Genomic DNA, 20657 nt, shown 5'->3' with positions numbered 1-20657 from the left:
GTCGTTGGGAATAAGATGGATGTTGTTAGCATGCTCTCTATCGGCCGCTTCGTGTGGACTGACGATGTTCTGTCCAAAATTGTGCGAGCTAACGAAGTGACGACCTATTTCGGTAACCTTCTCTGCAGGAGTTATCAAGCGATCTTTAGAGCCATTGCTGTCTAATGGGATCCAAGATAAAATCTATATAATACTTAAACACTGCTGTGTTTACACTGTTATCACTGCAGATTTATTTATCGCTAAAAAATTAAGTCATTCAAATGCACAAAATGGCATGAGTTGATTACACAAAATCAGCAGGCAACGCATATTGAAAAATAAATTCAGTGGTCACTGCAAGGTTATAAAAACCAGATAAAGTCAAGTGTTAAAATTGGGTACCGATGGACCAAATGAGGTACTAGAAATGGTCCCTGGCTTGAGCTCATTAGTTACGCTTTAATTGGTCTTTGATGCGGAAGAGATTCAGAAGAGTTCAGAAGAGTTTTTCTTAGCATTCAGAAGAATTTCAAAATAAAAATTAAAACTTCCCTTTGGCCGTTGAAAATTATGTTTAAACAATCAAATATAGTTTGTATGCATCGTCAGTGAATTTATTTTGGTATATATTATATCCCTGGTTATTCATAGAGTTATGGATTAAAATAACTTGTATTGACACTGGTGGATCTCCCTTTATACCATTTACATTGCGTAACTAAGAAAATTGGAAATTTAGGGTGCATACATTATAGACTATGGGTAATACTGGAAAAGATGTAAATTACTACTTGTGGTAAACCATCTATGAAAACCGAAAAAGAATTGCCGCCCTTTTTCGCATATCCACACAGCCCGAGCACTGCAAATAGGCACAGTAGGTCCCTTGCGAAGCGTGAAGTTCCTAACTGCGCAAATTTCACACCACAAAGAAAGATGAAACTCATTCACTTGTCCGCAGTACTGAATCCCTGTTAGAAACACACCATGCGTCATTTTGACTGACGTAACAGTCGGACAGCTGTCAGTCAAAGACCGCCGTCGTCAGTTGTCGTCCTTTGGTCTGTGCTCTCTACACATCCTTCCGCTGCAGTCGGCTGGTCGATGAGTGTTTCCTTCTTCTCACGCGTTGAGTCGCGTTTCAGGCGCAGATCCCATCCATCACAAAGCAAAATGTGCGGTGAGGAGGAGGGCGATCAGCATCGTAATGACAGCGCGCAATCATCGTTACGGGCTGATTATTATTGACAGAATAATCATCACCCTTCGGTTTTTCTTTCACATCAGAAGCGCACTTTGTTCGGTCGTCACTACTCGTCAGTCAGTCGTCAGTCGGATCGGAAAAAAGCGTAAGCGATGCACCGAATTCCGTCGTCGTTAGTTTTCATCCCTGTTATCGTATCATCAAAATCGATATCGAAAAAAGAGAAATCCGCTTCTTGTGGAGAACCAGCAATAACTGCGAGGAGGTCTTTCGTCTAATCGAGTCTTTCCGTTGCTTATGCATAGTGTGTGTAAATGGGAAAAATCAAATCTCCATTTAGGAGAATCAATTTGAAAGGGGGAACACTGTTTCACTATGCATCTCAAAGAAATGCATCACATCCGCTGGAGTAGAAGTTTTTCAAACACAGAAATTATTCTATCGCCAAACATTGTTTTTGAAAATTATATATGCACGCCCAAACAGCGACCCACATAGAATGATATCAAACATATTTTTTTTCCAGCCAAAAGGTGATTTCATAGTTAAATCAGAGTCTAAACAATATTCATAGACGTTGCTGGGATCTTAAACAAATAGACTACTAGTTGTTCTTAGATAATTCAGGTACTTTGTAATACCGATAATCAAAGATGATTTTTTGATTATTCAGTAATTTGGGTTCCAATAATTCACTTAAAAGGCTAAATTCCAAAATGTGTCGTATGGCGGACTTCTATTGTGACGAGTTTTCTACGACTCGACCTAACAAGTTGCTGTTTTTATTTCACTAATAAACGTTAGTTATAGTATTTTATACTAAATGATAACATAATTTCAATTATTTAGTTTAAATTACTACAACTAGCGCTTTAGGCCCATGATGGAGTATAAGGCAAAGTTTCAGTAAAACTTTTGCACTAGATATCCACCATACTATACATTTTGGAAAGCAGCCGATCCGACAACATACTAAACTTTTGGAATGAGTTATTGGCAAAATATCATTGGTTTTCCCGAGGTGGAAAAAGTGGTTGAAATCTGCAAATGCGATTTTTTTAGAATAAATGAAGTCCCAAAAGATTATTTGACAGTCATACGATTTTTTGGCAGATCGCTATGAATCACCAGATCCATAACCATTTCTGGTTAATAAAAAAAATCAAACAGTGTTAACTTAAGAGAAACATACGTCTCATACAACACATGTTCCATCGTTAAGCTTTTTAACGGTAATTACATTTTTTTGTAACAATCGGCCATCGATGGCGCTTCGATCGGATTTACTTGTGTTTAACGTTTGCACACTACCGCCATCTGGTTGTCGCTTGGCCAAATACTGTGCATTTAGCACTTGGCATTTAGCTCTCGTTACGATGATTTTTAATGCATTTTGTTCTAAGTGAGACGTTCGTTTCTCTTTGATGGAACCATATTGCAGATTTATACAAATTTCTGTGATCTATGATTTCTGTTGAAGCCTTGTAAAAATATTCGATAAACTTAGGATTCCAAGATGTATATGTCATGATTCTTGGAAAATCATAAACCATTTTGGAAAAGCAATATTTGTCCAGAAAAATGAAGAAATTTTCTCAAATTGTATGAGTATTCTTTCCACAAATATTTTCTCAAATTATTTTCAGTATTGATTATGTTGCTATTCACTGTTGTACCTTCCAGACTTACCTCCCGTGGCACCTATGAGAAGTCGTAGAGTTATCTGCGCCTTCCTTTCTTCTCCAGCATTCGCAAGAACGTAACCAGAACCGATATCTTCTGTTGGAAAGTGCTTTGCTTCCATCTAAGAGATAGCGATTAGTCCCAAATCATTATCTGTGAACGGCTTGAAATGATGCAACTCGGAAACAATATTCTAGGCTTGTAACACATTCGATTTTAGGCGAATCGTCTAGTGCTAATGCTAATATCAGGACTTCTGCACAAATCGGTATTATCTATTTGTCCTACCCACGACTCGGAACGTAGATGCGCCTCTGGTGGAACTGCTAATTGAACACTAAGCGGCGAGGCGGCAATGTCCCAGTCAGTGGGGGATGTAATGCCAATGCAAAAGAAGAAGAAGAAATTATCATTAAAAAATTACCTTTTTAGCGAACAAAAAAGTTTCTGTATCATTGAGATGACAATCAATCACTTTCTCATGCACCTGATGATTATCTGAATAATCATCGTTTGGTGTTTGATCGAGCTTCAATACTGAACAGTTTGATATTTTTCATCTATACATACTAAAAAATACGCTAGAACAAAACCACTTTAGTTTTCGATAAAACAGGGGATGATCAAGTCTTCTCACCTTCCCCTACGGTCGTATGGCCCGTTCATATTACTTTTCTCCCTAACGACAATTTTGGACAAATGGCATTTTCAACCAAATGGAATGTTCGACAAAGCGTCTTTTTTCATTCATTTGATAGCGGTCTACCCAGAACTGCAACTAGCAAGGAGTTTTTCACAGCAAATAAATGTCGTGGAAAAATGTCTTAGTAAACCCCAATTGGCCACTTGGAATTTAAGGAATTGCTTGTAGAATTACTTAAAAATCCGTCTATTCGAAATATTTTGGTTGTTCGGCCAAAATTATTTCAGAACTTCATTTGATATTTTTTCCCAAGTTCCCCGTGAACTTCCTTGGATAATATTTCAACTTTCAGCTTAGGAATTCTTCGATAATTTCTCCTGGAAGTCCATCGTAAAATACACCCGATTATTCTTTCCAATATTTGTCGCGAAATTCTCATGGAATTTTTTCAACAACTCATCTAGGGTGGGTGTACCAATTATATTTTTTTTAAATAAGTAAAAGCATGTGGGTGGACTTTATATATCAAGCAAAAGGTTTTACTTCCTGCTCCTTAGAATAGCTGTGAAAACCACAATAAAATTTGTTATAATCATCCAAATTGATTAATCCATAATAGGAACGCATGCACCAGTTGTGGCACTATTCTTAATTTTGGTTCCTTATTTGGCAAATCCCATTGTTTTCTTATCGGATTGGCCAAATAGGGACCACTAGTGCGACAACTGGTGCAAAGGACGTCAAAAATTAAGCAAAATAAATTTTTACAATTATGCTTTGCTTGTTTTGGAGGAGATCAAAGGTTTTATCGTATCATATGAATATGCTTTATCGATATGAACTTGGTTTGCGGTGATTTGATTCGCCATTTGACAATGCGACCACTGGTGCTATAGCCACGACTGGTACATCTAGCCTAGATGTTTTGTAGAACGTTCATTGGGAAATCCACTCCAAATTACGTTGAAAATTTCATCATGATGCGATCCAAAAATTCCTCCAGGGATTCAAACCAGAAATTTCTTCAAGATCTTTCAAGAACTCCTTCGAATATTTCCACAAAAAAATCCATCGTGAACTCTTTTTCTGGAAAAAAAAATCTCGGTGCAGCTCCTTGAGGAATTTTTGGGGGAAATTTAAAACGAATTTCCGGAGGAAGTTTTGGAGAAGTTCATGAAGTGCTTCAGTAACTCGTTCGAATTTTTTCCACAAAAAAATCCATCGTAAATTCCTAGATGAATCTCTGGGACAATTCTTGGAAAAACTCGTGAAAGAAAATGCGGGAGAATTTCCGGAAGAATTTCCAAAGCAATTTCTTAAAACTGAGGAATTTTAGAAAGAAATTTTTTAAGAATATTTGGCGGATTTTGTGATGGAATTTACGACAACATTTCTGGGGTAGCTCTTATCGGACTCCTTCTGGAAGCATTTTAAAAGGAGTTCCAGAAAGGAGTTCTTTGAAGAATTCCAGGAGGAATTTCTGAAGGAATCTCTGGAGGAACTACCGGAGGAACCTCCGGAGGAACTCCTGGAGGATCCTCCGAAGGAACTCCTGGTGGAACCCCCGAAGGAACTCCTGGAGGAACCTCCGGAAGCACAATAGGCGTCCGTATTCTCGGTAATCGTATTCTCGGAAATATTAGAACATGCAAGGCAAATCATTTTTGTCATATTGTGTTCGGGTTCTGATAAAGGCTTGTTGTGAGGTGCATTTGTCAGTAACAAGCTGTGTTGATGACGAAGGGTATATTATAAGGCGCTGCTCGAATATTGATTTCCTGCCTTTCTTTTATCGTTGTTCGATATTTATTGAGAGCGATGCATGGAAACCCTGCTTCTTAACTATCCCAAAATAATCTTTTGGTTTTTTTTTTTGCATTATCCACGAGAAATTCTTTGGAAATTCCAAAAGAGGATTTGCAAGTAAAATTCTTCGGAGTCTCTAAAGAAAATTATTGGCCTTTCAAGGAAAATTATTTGGAATTTCCTCCAGTTTTTTTTTCTAAATTTCCATAGTAAATGCTTCAGAACTTCCATGAAAAAAATTGTTCTTAATTTAATTGGAAAATTGTACAAAATTTTAAAGTTCAGTTCATCAGCATTTGATTTTTTTTCTAGGAATTTCCAACGAATATTCTTCAGAAATTTTACTAAAAAACACAGATTTCGTCTTTGCGTTTTTGAAATGACTGAAATAAAACTAAACGATTGTTAAGTCGCTCACCAAGGCGTCTTACCAACTAATCAACTATTCTTTTCCCGTGGCGCTCACGGAGATTTAGAGGATTCCTCGGTCTCTTGTAGTAATGAGTGTCGATCTAATTTTCCTATCCGGACTAGCAACTAAACTCAATTATGCTACGCAAAGGTAAGCTAAAATGACCAGCTCATCCGAACAACACAGGTCATCTTCTTCTTCTTATTGGCATTACATCCCCACACTGGGACAGAGCCGCCTCGCAGCTTAGTGTTCACTGAACACTTCCACAGTTTCTACAGTTTCCATTTTTGCATTCGTATATCATGAGGCTAGCACGATGATACTTTTATGCCCAGGGAAGTCGAGACAATTTCCAATCCGAAAATTCCATAGACCGGAGCAATACGGGTCATACGGCTGAAAAATCATATGGCCAACAATTTCCGCCGGACCGGCCAAATGACATTTTCAGAAAAAAGAACAACTTATGATCTCGTGACTTTCGACCAAATGATTTTTGGCCGAAATGGTCGCTTGGCAAAAATAACTTCAGTTATGTATTAATATACAAATATGTGTACATAATATTCAATTTCAATATATCTGATGCATTTTGACCCGTATTTGAATCAATTTTGTGTCAAAACCTTATTTATAAGTTAAGAAAATTATTTTGAGATTTTAGTGGAATGTCTTCACTTGTCATAAGACGAGTTTGTGCCATCCCATTTAATTCCACCACTTGGCTTATTTAAGCTTGTTAGAATTCTGCTTGTGCATAGAAAATTTACATTTTTAAGTTTGTTTTCATTTCAGAAATGATTTTAAATGCGGTTTCAACGATGAGGCATACAGGTCGGAATCAATTATCCGGAGTGTTGAAAAAAATGCACTCCGGATAATCGAGCGATTTTTTGTTGTCGCTGAAAATTTAACTTTTGCTCAAAAAATCTTTATTCTAGTTACATAAAATCTAATAAAATATCCCGTTGGTCCGTTCATGGGTTCTGACTACCGTTAGAGGTCAGCTCCGATCCGAAAATCGTGAACGGCGGCGTTTGTTATAATTTTGGTCGACGAAGGCTTGGCGATTTATTTATTACGTTCGTCACGTAAAGTTTTTTCCAGGATATTTTTAAGACATTAACGGGAGAATCTGTCCTAGGAGATTCTGCCAAGTTTTTCGAATTTTCAACAAAAAATACTAAAAAGTTTTCACCGGAGTTTCTTTGAAATTTCACCGGGCAAGCACGCTCGAATTTTGTTCTCGTCGAGAATTTTCCAGAGTTTCCACTAAATAAATTTTCCTTGTGATTTTTTTTTGGGTTTTACAAAAACTGTTTTCAACGGAATTCATACTGGATTTTTTTTAGGAATTTCTTTGGATTTCTACGTAAAATTTTTTATGTTGTCCATTAGTAATTTTTCGGAGACTCTACGAGAAAATTTTCAAAAGACGAAGGGTTGTTTGGTTGAAAATCATTCGATGGGAAGTCATTTGACCGAATACCATTTGGCAGAATAATACGTTAAGCCGAAAGTTATCTAGCCGAATTCCATTGGTTCGATACGGTTATTATGTGGAAAACGGTTTGACGGTACGACCAAACTAGTCATTTGGCTGAAAAAGCTATATGCTCTAACGGGCAGTTTGGTCGAATAGGCCTTGTCGTCGAAAATTCCATTTGACCGAAACGGTCGTTTAGCAGGAAGGGCATTTTGGCCGAAAATGTTATTCGGCTGATCGGTTTATATGGCGAAAAACGTCGACCCATTCGGCCAAACGCCACAAATGAGCTGTCGGAGCAAACGTCTTTATCGGCCAAATTATCAGTTCGGCCGTATGATCTTCACCCGTAAGTCGCTTTCAGCCAAATGACATTTTTGACCAAACCATTTTCGACCTTATGTCACCTCGTCCGGCCAAGCAGCATTTTCGGTCAATCGATTTTTTCCGGCATCTCGGGCAAACAACACTTTCGGCAATATGTTCATTTCGGCCAAATGGCCCTTTTATGCAAAACGACATTTTGGCCTTTTTGGCTGAATGACCTATCGGTTAGACGAATTTCCAGCCAAATGACCTTTTCGGCCGAACGACATTATCAACCATATGTTTATTTCGGCCAAATGCCAGTCGAGTTTCAGATTAATGACATGTTCGGCCCCTGAAAACATTTGATTTTTACATGAAATTCTGTGGATTTCAACAGGAAATCCTTAGAAATTTCCTCAGGTAATTCTTTGAGATTCCCAAACGAAATGCTTCATAATTTACCCGGGAAATTTCTGGAATTTGCACCTGGTGGGCTTCGTGGCCATGTGGTTAGTGGCGTCAGTCGTCTAAGCGTATTTGCAAGCCATGGAGTGTGAGTTTGATTCCCGCCCTAGTAAGAAGAAAACATTTCGTGAAGTGGAAAACGCTCCGCTGGTTCACTGGGTGCTGTGTGAATGTCCTGTACGTTGTCTAATGCTGTTAAGTATTCAATCTGTGCGACATCTGGTCAAAGAAGGTTATCCTGTCTTCGTTTTTTTTTAATTCTACAAAAAGATCTTTCAATTTTTTAAGGAAATTTACTCAGAATTTCAACGGTAGTATTTTCGAGATATCGAAGGAAATTCTTCAGAATCTTCAATGAAAGTTCTTAGATTTACAAAAAGCTTTTTCGAAAAATTGTATGGAATTTTCAAGAAAAATATTTCTTTTCACGAGAAATCCTCTGGAGTTCCAACGAGATTGCCATAAACTGTCGGTGGCGACGGCGCACACCTTGGCCACCGAGTGATTCTTTTGAAAATGAAAATATTCATTTCATCATTAGAGAAGATCCATTAATTACGTAACGCAAAAATGGCCATCTTCGCCCATATGTCACACTTTTTGTATGAGGTATCTAAAAATTTTGTATGGATTGTCACACTTCAGGAAACCCCCTCTCCCCTCTAAGCGTTTCGTAATTTACGGATGTTTCCTAAACACAAGGATTTTTCAGCGCCATTTGTTGTTACTATGAATATAGAACTGGTGTTTTAATCCATACATGGACCACCGTTGATGAAATACATATTTTTTCTTATAAATATATAAATATAAATTTCATATAAATATTGTTCACAAATTACGTAACGCCGGAAGGAGAGGGAGGGGGTAAGGCCGTGCGTTACGATTCATACAAACCAGTTAAACTTTCCATATAAAAAGCGTTACGAGAGGGAGGATGAAAGTCCAAAATCTTCGAATTTGTGAATGAATCCATTCCGAATATTCCGACAGATTTTTTGATGGCATGAATCACAATGGCAATGTTGTACTCAGAATGTACATACGAATGCGATTTGGTACTCTGGAACCGAATAGTGGCGTACCGGAACTTGTTCCAGAGTGGTCACATGTGTCCAAAACGGTCCGACTACACTTTCGTTGGCCATATCTCGTCGTGGCACTGTAATTTGATGTGTCGCATGGTATGGTTCTCAAAAATTTTGATTTGGTCCTCTGGAACCGGATAGTGGCATATCGGAACCTGTGCCAGAGTGGTCACATGTGTCCAAAAAGGTCCGATTACACTTTCGTTGGCCATATCTCGTCGCGGCAGTGTGATTTGATGTGTCGCATGTTGTGGTTCTCTGAAATTTTGATTTGGTCCTCTGGAACCGGATAGTGGCGTACCAGAACCTGTGCCAGAGTGGTCACATGTGTCCAAAACGGTCCGATTATACTTTAGTTGGTCATATCTCGTTGCGGCAGTGTAATTTGATGTGTCGCATGGTATGGTTTTTGAAATTATGATTTGGTCCTCCGGAACCACGGAATAGTGGACGTAGTTGACAATATAAGTCTATTGATTCACAGATATCGATTCCTGGCAATCATATATTAATTTAATTGTCTATTTGAGCTATTTTTATTAGAATACTATTGACTACAATTAAAATTTGACCTTCGATATATGGAAATATGCGAGGTGTCCCCTACATTTCCGGTTATTCCTCCGGACGGGAATCTATGAACCGGAATTTCGTAACGGCATTTGAAAGTGCTGCTATTCCCCTTTGTAAAACTATATAAATTTCGAAAATCGGCCCACGGCATCATAAGTTATGACCAAAAGTATGGTCGAAGTGTCGTCCCAGTCTTTTAAGGGTTAAAAAATATCGGTGCTTTGAATTGAAATTCATAAAATGGCTAATTATGAATGTTATTGATTTCCGTTCCCTTGAGGTTTTTTTTCACAAAATCCGTAACGCTGAATTTGATAATTTTGATACCCCGCCCTCCCTATATATAAAAATAAAAATATTGCTTCGGATAATCGAGCCATTTTCTCCGGTTAATCGAGCCTCCGGATAATCGAGTCCGGCCTGTATCAATCATAAAAGCGCTATTATTTGAATATTTATCATTCCATTAATAGAAACTAAATAATGTTACCCATTTGACGAATGGATCATTTCTATTCGGGAAATGGTAGATTCAAACACAGTTCTGAAAAAATATTCTTACAAAATGTGTACAATATTTTGGCATATTTGTAAGATTTCAATACATTCAATTCATTATATTAAAATATCTCATTTTTTATAAATTTAAGAAGAACCATCCAGTATCTAGGTACAGAAAAAATATATTGAATCAACCAATTTGAGCCTGGGAAGAACACCTTATTTTCATGTAGATACTTGTTTTTGAAGTAGCTATACGTATCTGACGCTTATCTTTGGTTGCGATTGGCAATTAAAAGTGAGTTTAGGTTTCGATAAATTTCAAATCTTAAATCAAAATTTACGCTCTTTTATCACTTCAATTGTAAGAATCAAAGCATGGTTTTCATTATCAAACATTTTCTTCCATTTTAAACACAAGAAACAGTGCATAAAACGCGTCAATCATCAATTTATCGAATGATGATCTATTGTTTTTAACCTCACTTTTATCTGCCAATTGACCTTTCCGGTCAAAAATTGTATCTCGTTTTATTGTCTTAGTCGATTCTTTGGCTTATTTAAGGTCAACTTTCCCAAAGAACCCATAGTTTGTTTAAGTCTCCAACTATTTTTAAAATCGAAATCAAAATCGAAAAAGTGCTGTTTTTTATAGATTGGCCTGATTTTGAACGATCATCGGGTGAATTTTTCAGGCCGGTTCGCACGTGCAGCACTTTTCGGTTTTTGTTTTCGATTTAAAAAAAAAGTTAGACGCTTAAAAAAATATGGGTTCTTTGTGAATGTTGACCTTAAATACGCCAAAGAATCGATTGAGCGAATAAAATTTTTTGACGGGAAAAATCAATTGAAAGCAATTGTAAAAATAGATTTGTTTTTGTACCCGAATAAATAGGAATAGGAATAAATCTTGAAATAAATGGAATGCCTGAATTTGAAACAAAATTTGATAAAGTTTGCAAACTTACAAAGCAGTGTGCCATGGTTTCTGTCACTACGAAAGCGCACAATGTATACAAAATTGAAAACATGTTGTCAAGCAGGTAAATAATGCGATTTCCATAAACCGCCCCAAATCCGAAACCAATTTTCCCCATCTTCTCCCAGTATGCTGCATCACCCAGCAGCACTTAACGGCCATTCTGGCCTTCTTCTCGATTGTCAACCAATACACAATGCGGGTCAGCTTGAATCTGGCCATCACGGAAATGACAACAACCTCAACCGAACCCACGTCAAACGGATCCACCACTAATGACACGATCGAGGGGATGCTGCGCACTCCCTGTGGCCTATTCAAAATGGAACGTCAACTATCGCGCAGCACCGACGAGGAAGTTTTCGATTGGGACGAACACACCCAGGGCATCATCCTGTCCGCGTTCTTCTGGGGCTACGTACTGTCACACTTTGGCAGTGCCTTCATTGCCGACAAGTACACGAAGACACTGCTGGGGATGAGTGTTCTGGTTACGGCGATTTTGACCCTGCTGACGCCGCTGGCGATCGATATTGGAGGGGCGCCGGCGTTGATTGCGGCACGGGCAATCGAAGGTTTCGGCGAAGGCGCCACGTTTCCGGTGCTGAGCGCTATCATCGCCCACTGGATTCCACCGCAGCAGCGCGGAATGCTCGGGTCATTCATTTTCAGCGGCGGACAGATTGGATCCCTGTTCGGGGGCATCGGAACGGGATACATCATTGCGGAGCTGCACAGCTGGAGATTGGTGTTCTATGTTTGGGGTGGATTTGCGGTAGTTTGGTACGTCATTTGGGAGATTTTCGGATTCGACAGTCCAGAGACTCATCCCTTTATAACCGATCGGGAAAAGCAGTTACTGATGGAGAAGTTCAGCAACGCTAGGAAGCGTACGGATATGGGTCCAATACCTTGGAAAAGGATCCTCACGAGTCTGCCTTTCTGGGCGTTAGTTGCCGGGCAGGTATTGAATTCATTGTTGCTCGTAAGCACCACACGATCACAATTCGCTTCTTTCATTGCAGGTTGGTCACGATTGGGGCTTTTATCTTATAGCAACTGACTTACCAAAATACATGAAAAGTATCTTGGGACTCTCAGTGAAAGACAACGGACTGATCAGTTTCTTTCCCTTCCTCTCGATGTGGGTATTCTCGGTCCTGACGGGTTGGATCTGTGACGTGCAAATAAGAAAAAAGTGCATCTCGCCCACGACGGCACGGAAATTCTGGACCACTATTGGATCGCTACCTCCGGCCGTGCTGCTTTTGGGGGCTTCCTATGCCGGCTGCAATAAGATCATCGTGATTGTCTATTTCGCTCTTTCGGTGACGCTGATGGGTGGCTTCTATCCGGGGATAAAAGTCAATGTTAACGACTTGAGTCCAAACTATGCCGGTTTTCTGATGGCGATAGTGAACGGAATTGGTGCGATTACTGGTTAGTTTGAGTGGTTTATAGTTTAAATGGTTTGAACAATCGAATTTCGTTTTCCAGGAATCATTGTACCTTACACGGTCGGATTGATGACACCAAACGTGAGTAATCAATTATTTTTACATGTGTATTTCGAAGTCTAAGGTCCCATTTACAAAACGCTTTGAGGGGTGAGTGTGGATCTGGCACGGAAAAGTTGTTGTTTATATTTAAATCTTGTGTTGATTATAAAAAGTTAAACTTCTTTCAGCTAGTACTATAATTTACTCTACTCTACAGGAATGTAATAAACGTTGAATGGCCTTCTAACTATAAATTTATTAAATTTAAATCCAAAACTTCCACGGAATCAATCGCTCGGATTATTTTTTTCGAATTGTTACACAATTAAACCGTTAATGCATTAGACTACCAACCTAAGAATTTAAATACTATCCAAATTTAATCCGATTCAAAATCAAAATCGAATCCAATATCGATATCGTCTTCCAATCTAATCCAAATACAATTGAATTAATCCTTAAATGTAATACATATTAGAACCAACTAAAATCCAATCCAAATCTCATCCAAATCCAATCTACAGTTACGATTTGTTTTAAATAATCAGATGGCCAAATGGCTGAACGTATTCACTACACAATCCAAATCAATTTCAATTCAAACCGAAATCATATCCAAATCCAATCCAAATCCAAATCCAATACGAATCCAATTCCAAATCCAATCCAAATCCAAATCCAATCTAAATCTAATCCGAATTCAATCCAAACCCAACCCAAATCCAAATCCAATCTAAATCTAATCCAAATCCAATCCAAATCCAATCCAATCCAATCCAATCCAATCAAAATCAAATCCAAATCCAATCCAAATCCAATTCCAATCCAAATCCAATCCAAATCTAATCCGAATTCAATCCAAACCCAAACCAAATCCAAATCCAATCTAAATCTAATCCAAATCCAATCCAAATCCAATCCAAATCCAATTCAAATCCAATCTAAATCTAATCCAAATCCAATCAAAACCCAATCCAATCCAATCCAAATCCAATCCAAATCCAAATCCAATCCAAATCCAATCCAAATCCAATCCAAATCCAATCCAAATCCAATCCAAATCCAATCCAAATCCAATCCAAATCAATCCAAATCAATCAAATCAATCCAATCCAATCAAATCAATCCAAATCAATCCAAATCAATCCAAATCCAATCCAAATCAATCCAAATCAATCAAATCAATCCAAATCCAGTCAAATCCAGTCAAATCAATCCAAATCAATCCAAATCCAGTCAAATCGATCAAATCCAATCAAATCCAATCAAATCAATCCGTCAGTCCAAATCCAATCCAAATCCAATCAAATCAATCCAAATCAATCCAAACCAATCCAAATCAATCAAATCCAATCCAATCAATCCAAATCCAATCCAAATCAATCCAAATCAATCCAATCAATCCAAATCAATCCAAATCCAATCCAAATCAATCCAAATCCAATCCAAATCAATCCAAATCAATCCAAATCCAATCCAAATCAATCAAATCCAATCCAAATCCAATCCAAATCCAATCCAAATCAATCCAAATCAATCAAATCAATCCAAATCAATCCAAACCAATCCAAATCCAATCCAAATCAATCCAAATCAATCCAAATCAATCCAAATCAATCCAAATCAATCCAAACCCAATCCAAATCCAATCCAAATCCAATCCATCCAAACCAATCCAAATTCAATCCAAATCCAATCCAAATCCAATCCAAATCCAATCCAAATCCAATCCAAATCCAATCCAAATCCAATCCAAATCCAATCCAAATCCAATCCAAATCCAATCCAAATCCAATCCAAATCCAATCCAAATCCAATCCAAATCCACATCCAATCCAAATCTAATCCAAATCTAATCCAAATCCAATCCAATCCAATTGAAATCTAGTCCAAATCCAATCAAAAATCCAATTCCAATCCAATCTAAATCTAATCCAAATCCAATCCAAAATCCAATTCCAATCCAAATCCAATCTAAATCTAATTCGAATTCAATCTTAATCCAATCCAAATCCAATCCAATCTAAATCTAATTCGAATTCAATCTTAATCCAATCCAAATCCAATCCAAATCTAATTCAAATCCAATCCAAATCCTATCCAAATCCAGATCAAATCTAAATTTAATCCAAATCCAATCCAAATCCAATCCAAATCCAATCCAAATCCAATCCAAATCCAATCCAAATCCAATCCAAATCCAATCCAAATCCAATCCAAATCCAATCCAAATCCAATCCAAATCCAATCCAAATCAATTCCAATCCAAATCAATCAAATCAATCCAAATCCAATCAAATCAATCCAGTCCAATCCAAATCCAATCAAATCCAATCCAAATCAATCCAAATACAATCCAAATCCAATCAAATCAATCAAATCGAATCCAAATCCAATTGAAATCCAATCCAAATCATATCCAAATCAATCCAAACCAATCCAAATCAATCAAATCCAATCCAAATCCAATCCAAACCAATCCAAATCCAATCCAAATCAATCCAAATCCAATCAAATCAATCAAATCAATCAAATCAATCCAAACCAATCCAAATCCAATCCAAACCAAATCCAAAATCAATCCAAATCCAATCCAAACCCAATCCAAATCCAATCCAAATCCAATCCAAATCCAATCCAAATCCAATCCAAATCCAATCCAAATCCAATCCAAATCCAATCCAAATCCAATCCAAATCCAATCCAAATCCAATCCAAATCCAATCCAACCTAAATCTAATCATATCCAAATCCAATCCAAATCCAATCCAACTTAAATCTAATCCAAATCCAAATCAAATTAAAATCAAATTCAAATCCAAATCCTATCCAAATCCAATCCAAATCCAATCCAAATCCAATCCAAATCCAATCCAAATCCAATCCAAATCCAATCCAAATCCAATCCAAATCCAATCCAAATCCAATCCAAACCCAATCCAAACCCAATCCAAATCCAATCCAAATCCAATCCAAATCCAATCCAAATCCAATCCAAATCCAATCCAAATCCAATCCAAATCCAATCCAAATCCAATCCAAATCCAATCCAAATCCAATCCAAATCCAATCCAACCTAAATCTAATCCAAATCCAAATCAAATTAAAATCAAATTCAAATCCAAATCCTATCTAAATCCAATTCAAATCCAATCCAAATCTAATCCAAATCCAATCCAAATCCAATCCAAATCCAATCCAAATCCAATCCAAATCCAATCCAAATCCAATCCAAATCCAAATTCAATCCAAATCCAATCCAATCCAATCCAAATCCAAATCCAAATCCAAATCCAAATCTAAATCCAAATCCAAATTCGAATCCAAATTCAAATCCAAATCCAATTCAAATCCAATCCAAATCTAATCCAAATCCAATCAAAATCCAATCTTAATCCAAAGCAAATACAATCTTAATCTAATCCAAATCCAATCCAAATCCAATTCCAATCCAATTCCAATCCAAATCTAATCTAAATCTGACTCGAATTCAATCCAAATCCAATCCAAATCCAATCCAAATCTAATCCGAATCCAATTCAAATCTAATCCAAATCCAATCCAAATCTAACCCAAATCCAATCCAAATGCAATCCAAATCTAATCCAAATCCAATCCAAATCCAATCCAAATCTAATCCAAATCCAATCCAAATCCAAATCCAATCCAAATCCAATCCAAATCCAATCCAAATCCAATCCAAATCCAATCCAAATCCAATCCAAATCCAATCCAAATCCAATCCAAATCCAATCCAAATCCAAATCCAATTCAAATCCAATCCAAATTCAATTCAAATCTAATTCAAATCCAATCCAAATCCAATCCAAATACAATACAAATCTAATCCAAATCCAATCCAAATCCAATCCAAATCCAATCCAAATCCAATCCAAATCCAATCCAAATCCAATCCAAATCCAATCTAAATATAATCCAAATCCAATCCAAATCCAATCCAAATTCAAATCAAATTCAAATCCAAATCCTATCTAAATCCAATCTAAATCCAACTCAAATCCAATCCAATCCAAATTCAATCCAAATCCAATCCAATCCAATCCAAATCCAAATCCAAATCCAAATCTAAATCCAAATCCAAATTCAAATCCAAATTCAAATCCAAATCCAATTCAAATCCAATCCAAATCTAATCCAAATCCCATCAAAATCCAATCTTAATCCAATGCAAATACAATTCCAATCCAATTCCAATCCAAATCCAATCTAAATCTGACTCGAATTCAATCCAAATCCAATCCAAATCCAAATCCAATCCAAATCTAATCCGAATCCAATTCAAATCTAATCCAAATCCAATCCAAATCTAATCCAAATCCAATCCAAATGCAATCCAAATCTAATCCAAATCCAATCCAAATGCAATCCAAATCTAATCCAAATCCAATCCAAATCCAATCCAAACCCAATCCAAATCCAAATCCAATCCAAATCCAATCCAAATCCAATCCAAATCCAATTCCAATCCAATTCCAATCCAAATCCAATCTAAATCTGCCTCGAATTCAATCCAAATCCAATCCAAATCCAAATCCAATCCAAATCTAATCCGAATCCAATTCAAATCTAATCCAAATCCAATCCAAATCTAATCCAAATCCAATCCAAATGCAATCCAAATCCAATCCAAATCCAATTCAAATGCAATCCAAATCTAATCCAAATTCAATCCAAATCCAATCCAAACCCAATCCAAATCCAATCCAAATCCAAATCCAATCCAATCTAAATCTAATCCAAATCCAAATCAAATCCAAATCAAATTCAAATCCAATTCAAATCCAAATCCAATCTAAATCTAATCTAAATCCAATCTAAATCCAATCCAAATCCAATTCAAATCCAAACCAAATCCAATCCAAATTCAATCCAAATCCAATCCAAATCCAAATCCAATCCAAATCCAATCCAAATCCAATCCAAATCCAATACAAATCCAAATCCAATCCAAATCCAATCCTAATCCAATCCTAATCCAATCCAAATCCAAATCCAAATCCAAATTCAAATCCAAATCCAATCCAAATCCAAATTCAATTCAAATCAAATCTAAATCCAATCCAAATCTAATCCAAATCCAATCCAAATGCAATCCAAATCTAATCCAAATCCAATCCAAATCCAATCTAAATCTAATCCAAATCCAAATCCAAACCAAATATAATCCAATCCAAATCCAATCCAAATCCATTTATTGGTTTGGAAAAAAGGATGTTTTATCACTTATGTCTACATATTTGCTAATTCTATCGGACAATGCAGTATTCGACAATTTTAGCGCGTAATTAGCATGTTGTGAACACTTATTCACAGATGACAATTCCTCTTTGTTTTATTTTGCTAATGACGCGCTCATTCTGTTGGGTAGTGAATTGTCCGATAGATTTAGCGAATATGTACACGGGCCAATAGGTCACGATTTGTAAAACCTGATAATATCAAAAATTGCAAAATATCAATAATGAAACAAAACTTGCGCAAACCATTATTCATATCCTCTACAAGAGGTTGGCAACTTCAAATCATGTTGCTCGAAGCGTAACCTATAGAATCACTAAAATCTTTTTTACCTTCCAGCAAACACTCGACGAATGGCGTTTCGTATTCTGGATCGCTTTTTGGGTTCTGAACGTCACCAATGTCATTTTTATCGTGTTCGGATCTGGAAAAATACAACCATGGAACGACCCCTCCAGCGAGTCGGCCAACGAATAAGCAAAAATAAACCATCTTTTCATTGTTTCTACCGCCTCCCTCGATTATTAGCTTCCATGTCACGTGACGATGCTTATCGCAACGGCAAAACGCCTGAATTCATATCGCACCGAAGCACGCGCTTCCTAAAGCGAAGTGCAACGACAGAGCAACAAAGCAATACAAATTTCGTATCTCATTCGAAACAAACACCGGTCCCGGTGCTGCGTTCCTGTTCGATCGTTGTGTTTAAATTTCACATAAAGCACACCCAGCTCGTCACAAGCGCCGTCTCACGTCACTTGAGCCGGGGTTTTTAAACCCTTTCCGGAAATCGTTCTTGTCTTGTCATCGTGTGACCCGCCGGCCGACACAAATCCACATCGTCAGCACTCTTTTTCCGGACACACATTGCACACAGTTCCGATTCCCACAGTCAGTGTCTCATACCACATGTCTGTTTTGTCACGCTACTGAGCGGTGGCGGCGAAGATCCCATTTCCAGTGCGGCCCCTCCCAATGAGCACAGAACGTGTCCGCGGCTGTCCTGTTGGAATTGAAACTGCCGAACGAGGCCACATGGGAAATGTTCATGTGACTGTCGTACCGGGAGCGCATGCCAGAGCGAAGGTGAGTTCGATGGGTTCGCCGCAAGCAAAAACAGTTCACTTCCTCAAACAGCAGCAGCAGCAGTGTGTTCGACTGTCTGCGCGGTTGCGATGGTGGGTGGGTTTCAATCATTCTTGCGATAATGATTGGGTGGACGGACACACAATTTTTGACTATGTACAAAAGTTTGGCTTGGTGATGGAAGGAAAACTTTGTATAAATTAATGGCAGTTGGTATTGGCGCTTTGGTGTTGCATGAAGAAGAAGAAGCAGAAGGATGATAATAAAAAAAATACCACGAATATTTTTTTTAGAACTTTTCTCAAAAAATCTATAAGAAATTCAATTGATATTAATACAATACTACTTACCGTACACGGGGTTGGATTTTTCTTCTTTGGACAGCCCCTAAATACAAACTTTACCAACGATTTATTTTATTTTAATAAAATCCCTCCCCTCGGATATGTAACCTTGCCGTGATGGGTAGGCTTACGCCATTAACCGCGTCAAATAATCTGGCATTGACGCAATGATTTAACGGATGTGAGCCAACGTCAATGTCTTGGGATGATGTGAGATCTGCTCTTTTCGGCAATACTTTTCTGATGCGTTCCCTGATGACGATGAGTCGTAGCCACGTTTACATCTAGCTAGCCAGGTCAATAGAACATAGTAATGATTAGGTGTATCGACATTAATAGAGAATTGACTATTGGATTCACCGAGTACATTTTTTTTGACGTAGGACTACGTCTGTTTTTTCTATATTGGTGTACACTTTACGATTGCAAAAAGCGGGAACCGTCACGAAAATATGATAGACTTTAAACTTTAATATCTCAGCCGTGGACCATTCGATCAAGGATGAGTCAACGCTTCTTTGTATTTATATGAAAATATTAATATTTAACTATTTATTATCGATGGGGCCTTCCTTAGCCGTGCGGTAAGATGCGCGGCTACAAAGCAAGACCATGCTGAGGGTGGCTGGGTTCGATTCCCGGTGCCGGTCTAGGCAATTTTCGGATTGGAAATTGTCTCGACTTCCCTGGGCATAAAAGTATCATCGTGTTAGCCTCATGATATACGAATGCATAAATGATAACTTGGCTTAGAAACCTCGCAGTTAATAACTGTGGAAGTGCTTAATGAACACTAATCTGCGAGGCGGCAACGTCCCAGTGGGGGATGTAATGCCAATGAAGAAGAGAGAAGATTTATTATCGATAATTGATAAAAAGTTAAGAAATAGGTGAAATAACCAATCACGTACATGCATCACTAGCACAGACATCAAAAAATAATCACTTGCGGGTCAGGATCTAATCCTCAGTTTGAACAAGATTTCACGGAGAGCGGGCACATCAAAGCGATCGCAGCGTAGCGGATACAGCATCACGGAGGCGCTGGTAAAATGTTCAACGGAAATCAATCGCATTGGTGGTGGTGCTCTGTTTGTTGCTGCAGATCATTCAACCTTAACGAACCAGCATTTCATATGAAAAAAGGGTTGATTATAAAAATAGCACTGTTGCGATCCCGCACCGCCAGGGCCGATGCTGAAAATTTATTACAAATTGTGGGGTCAGTTAGTTTTTGGAAAGGCGCATTGGGAAATAAAAATTGGTTCTTCTTAGGACCAATATTTTATGGAAAGAAAGAGTTAATTGCGAAAATGGACTGTTTTGGTGGCATCG

At 37.7% G+C, this 20657-nt stretch overlaps 1 protein-coding gene across 1 annotated transcript; it reads left to right on the top strand.

Annotated features, from left to right (window-relative positions):
• Window positions 1-11075: 11075 nt before the first annotated feature.
• On the top strand, window positions 11076-18384 carry LOC134216561 (sialin-like). The gene is made up of 5 exons (XM_062695420.1): window positions 11076-11198; window positions 11263-12098; window positions 12160-12574; window positions 12632-12672; window positions 18232-18384. Exons 1-5 carry the CDS (start codon window positions 11165-11167, stop codon window positions 18367-18369), a joined length of 1464 nt encoding a protein of 487 aa, XP_062551404.1. The 5' UTR covers window positions 11076-11164; the 3' UTR covers window positions 18370-18384.
• Window positions 18385-20657: the final 2273 nt, after the last annotated feature.

Source organism: Armigeres subalbatus, chromosome 2 (assembly GCF_024139115.2).
Source record: "Armigeres subalbatus isolate Guangzhou_Male chromosome 2, GZ_Asu_2, whole genome shotgun sequence".
NCBI lineage: Eukaryota > Metazoa > Arthropoda > Insecta > Diptera > Culicidae > Armigeres > Armigeres subalbatus.
Note: the sequence above shows the minus strand (reverse complement) of the source record. Positions and strands in the feature narration are given on the sequence as shown.

Bases quoted from the DNA above. Each gene is read 5' to 3' on its own strand.
- LOC134216561 (XM_062695420.1), top strand. From the start codon at position 11,165: ATGTATACAAAATTGAAAACATGTTGTCAAGCAG. The intron at 12,099-12,159 runs GTATTGAATTCA...CTTTCATTGCAG, and splicing joins GGGCGTTAGTTGCCGGGCAG to GTTGGTCACGATTGGGGCTT. The intron at 12,673-18,231 runs GTGAGTAATCAA...TTTACCTTCCAG, and splicing joins TCGGATTGATGACACCAAAC to CAAACACTCGACGAATGGCG.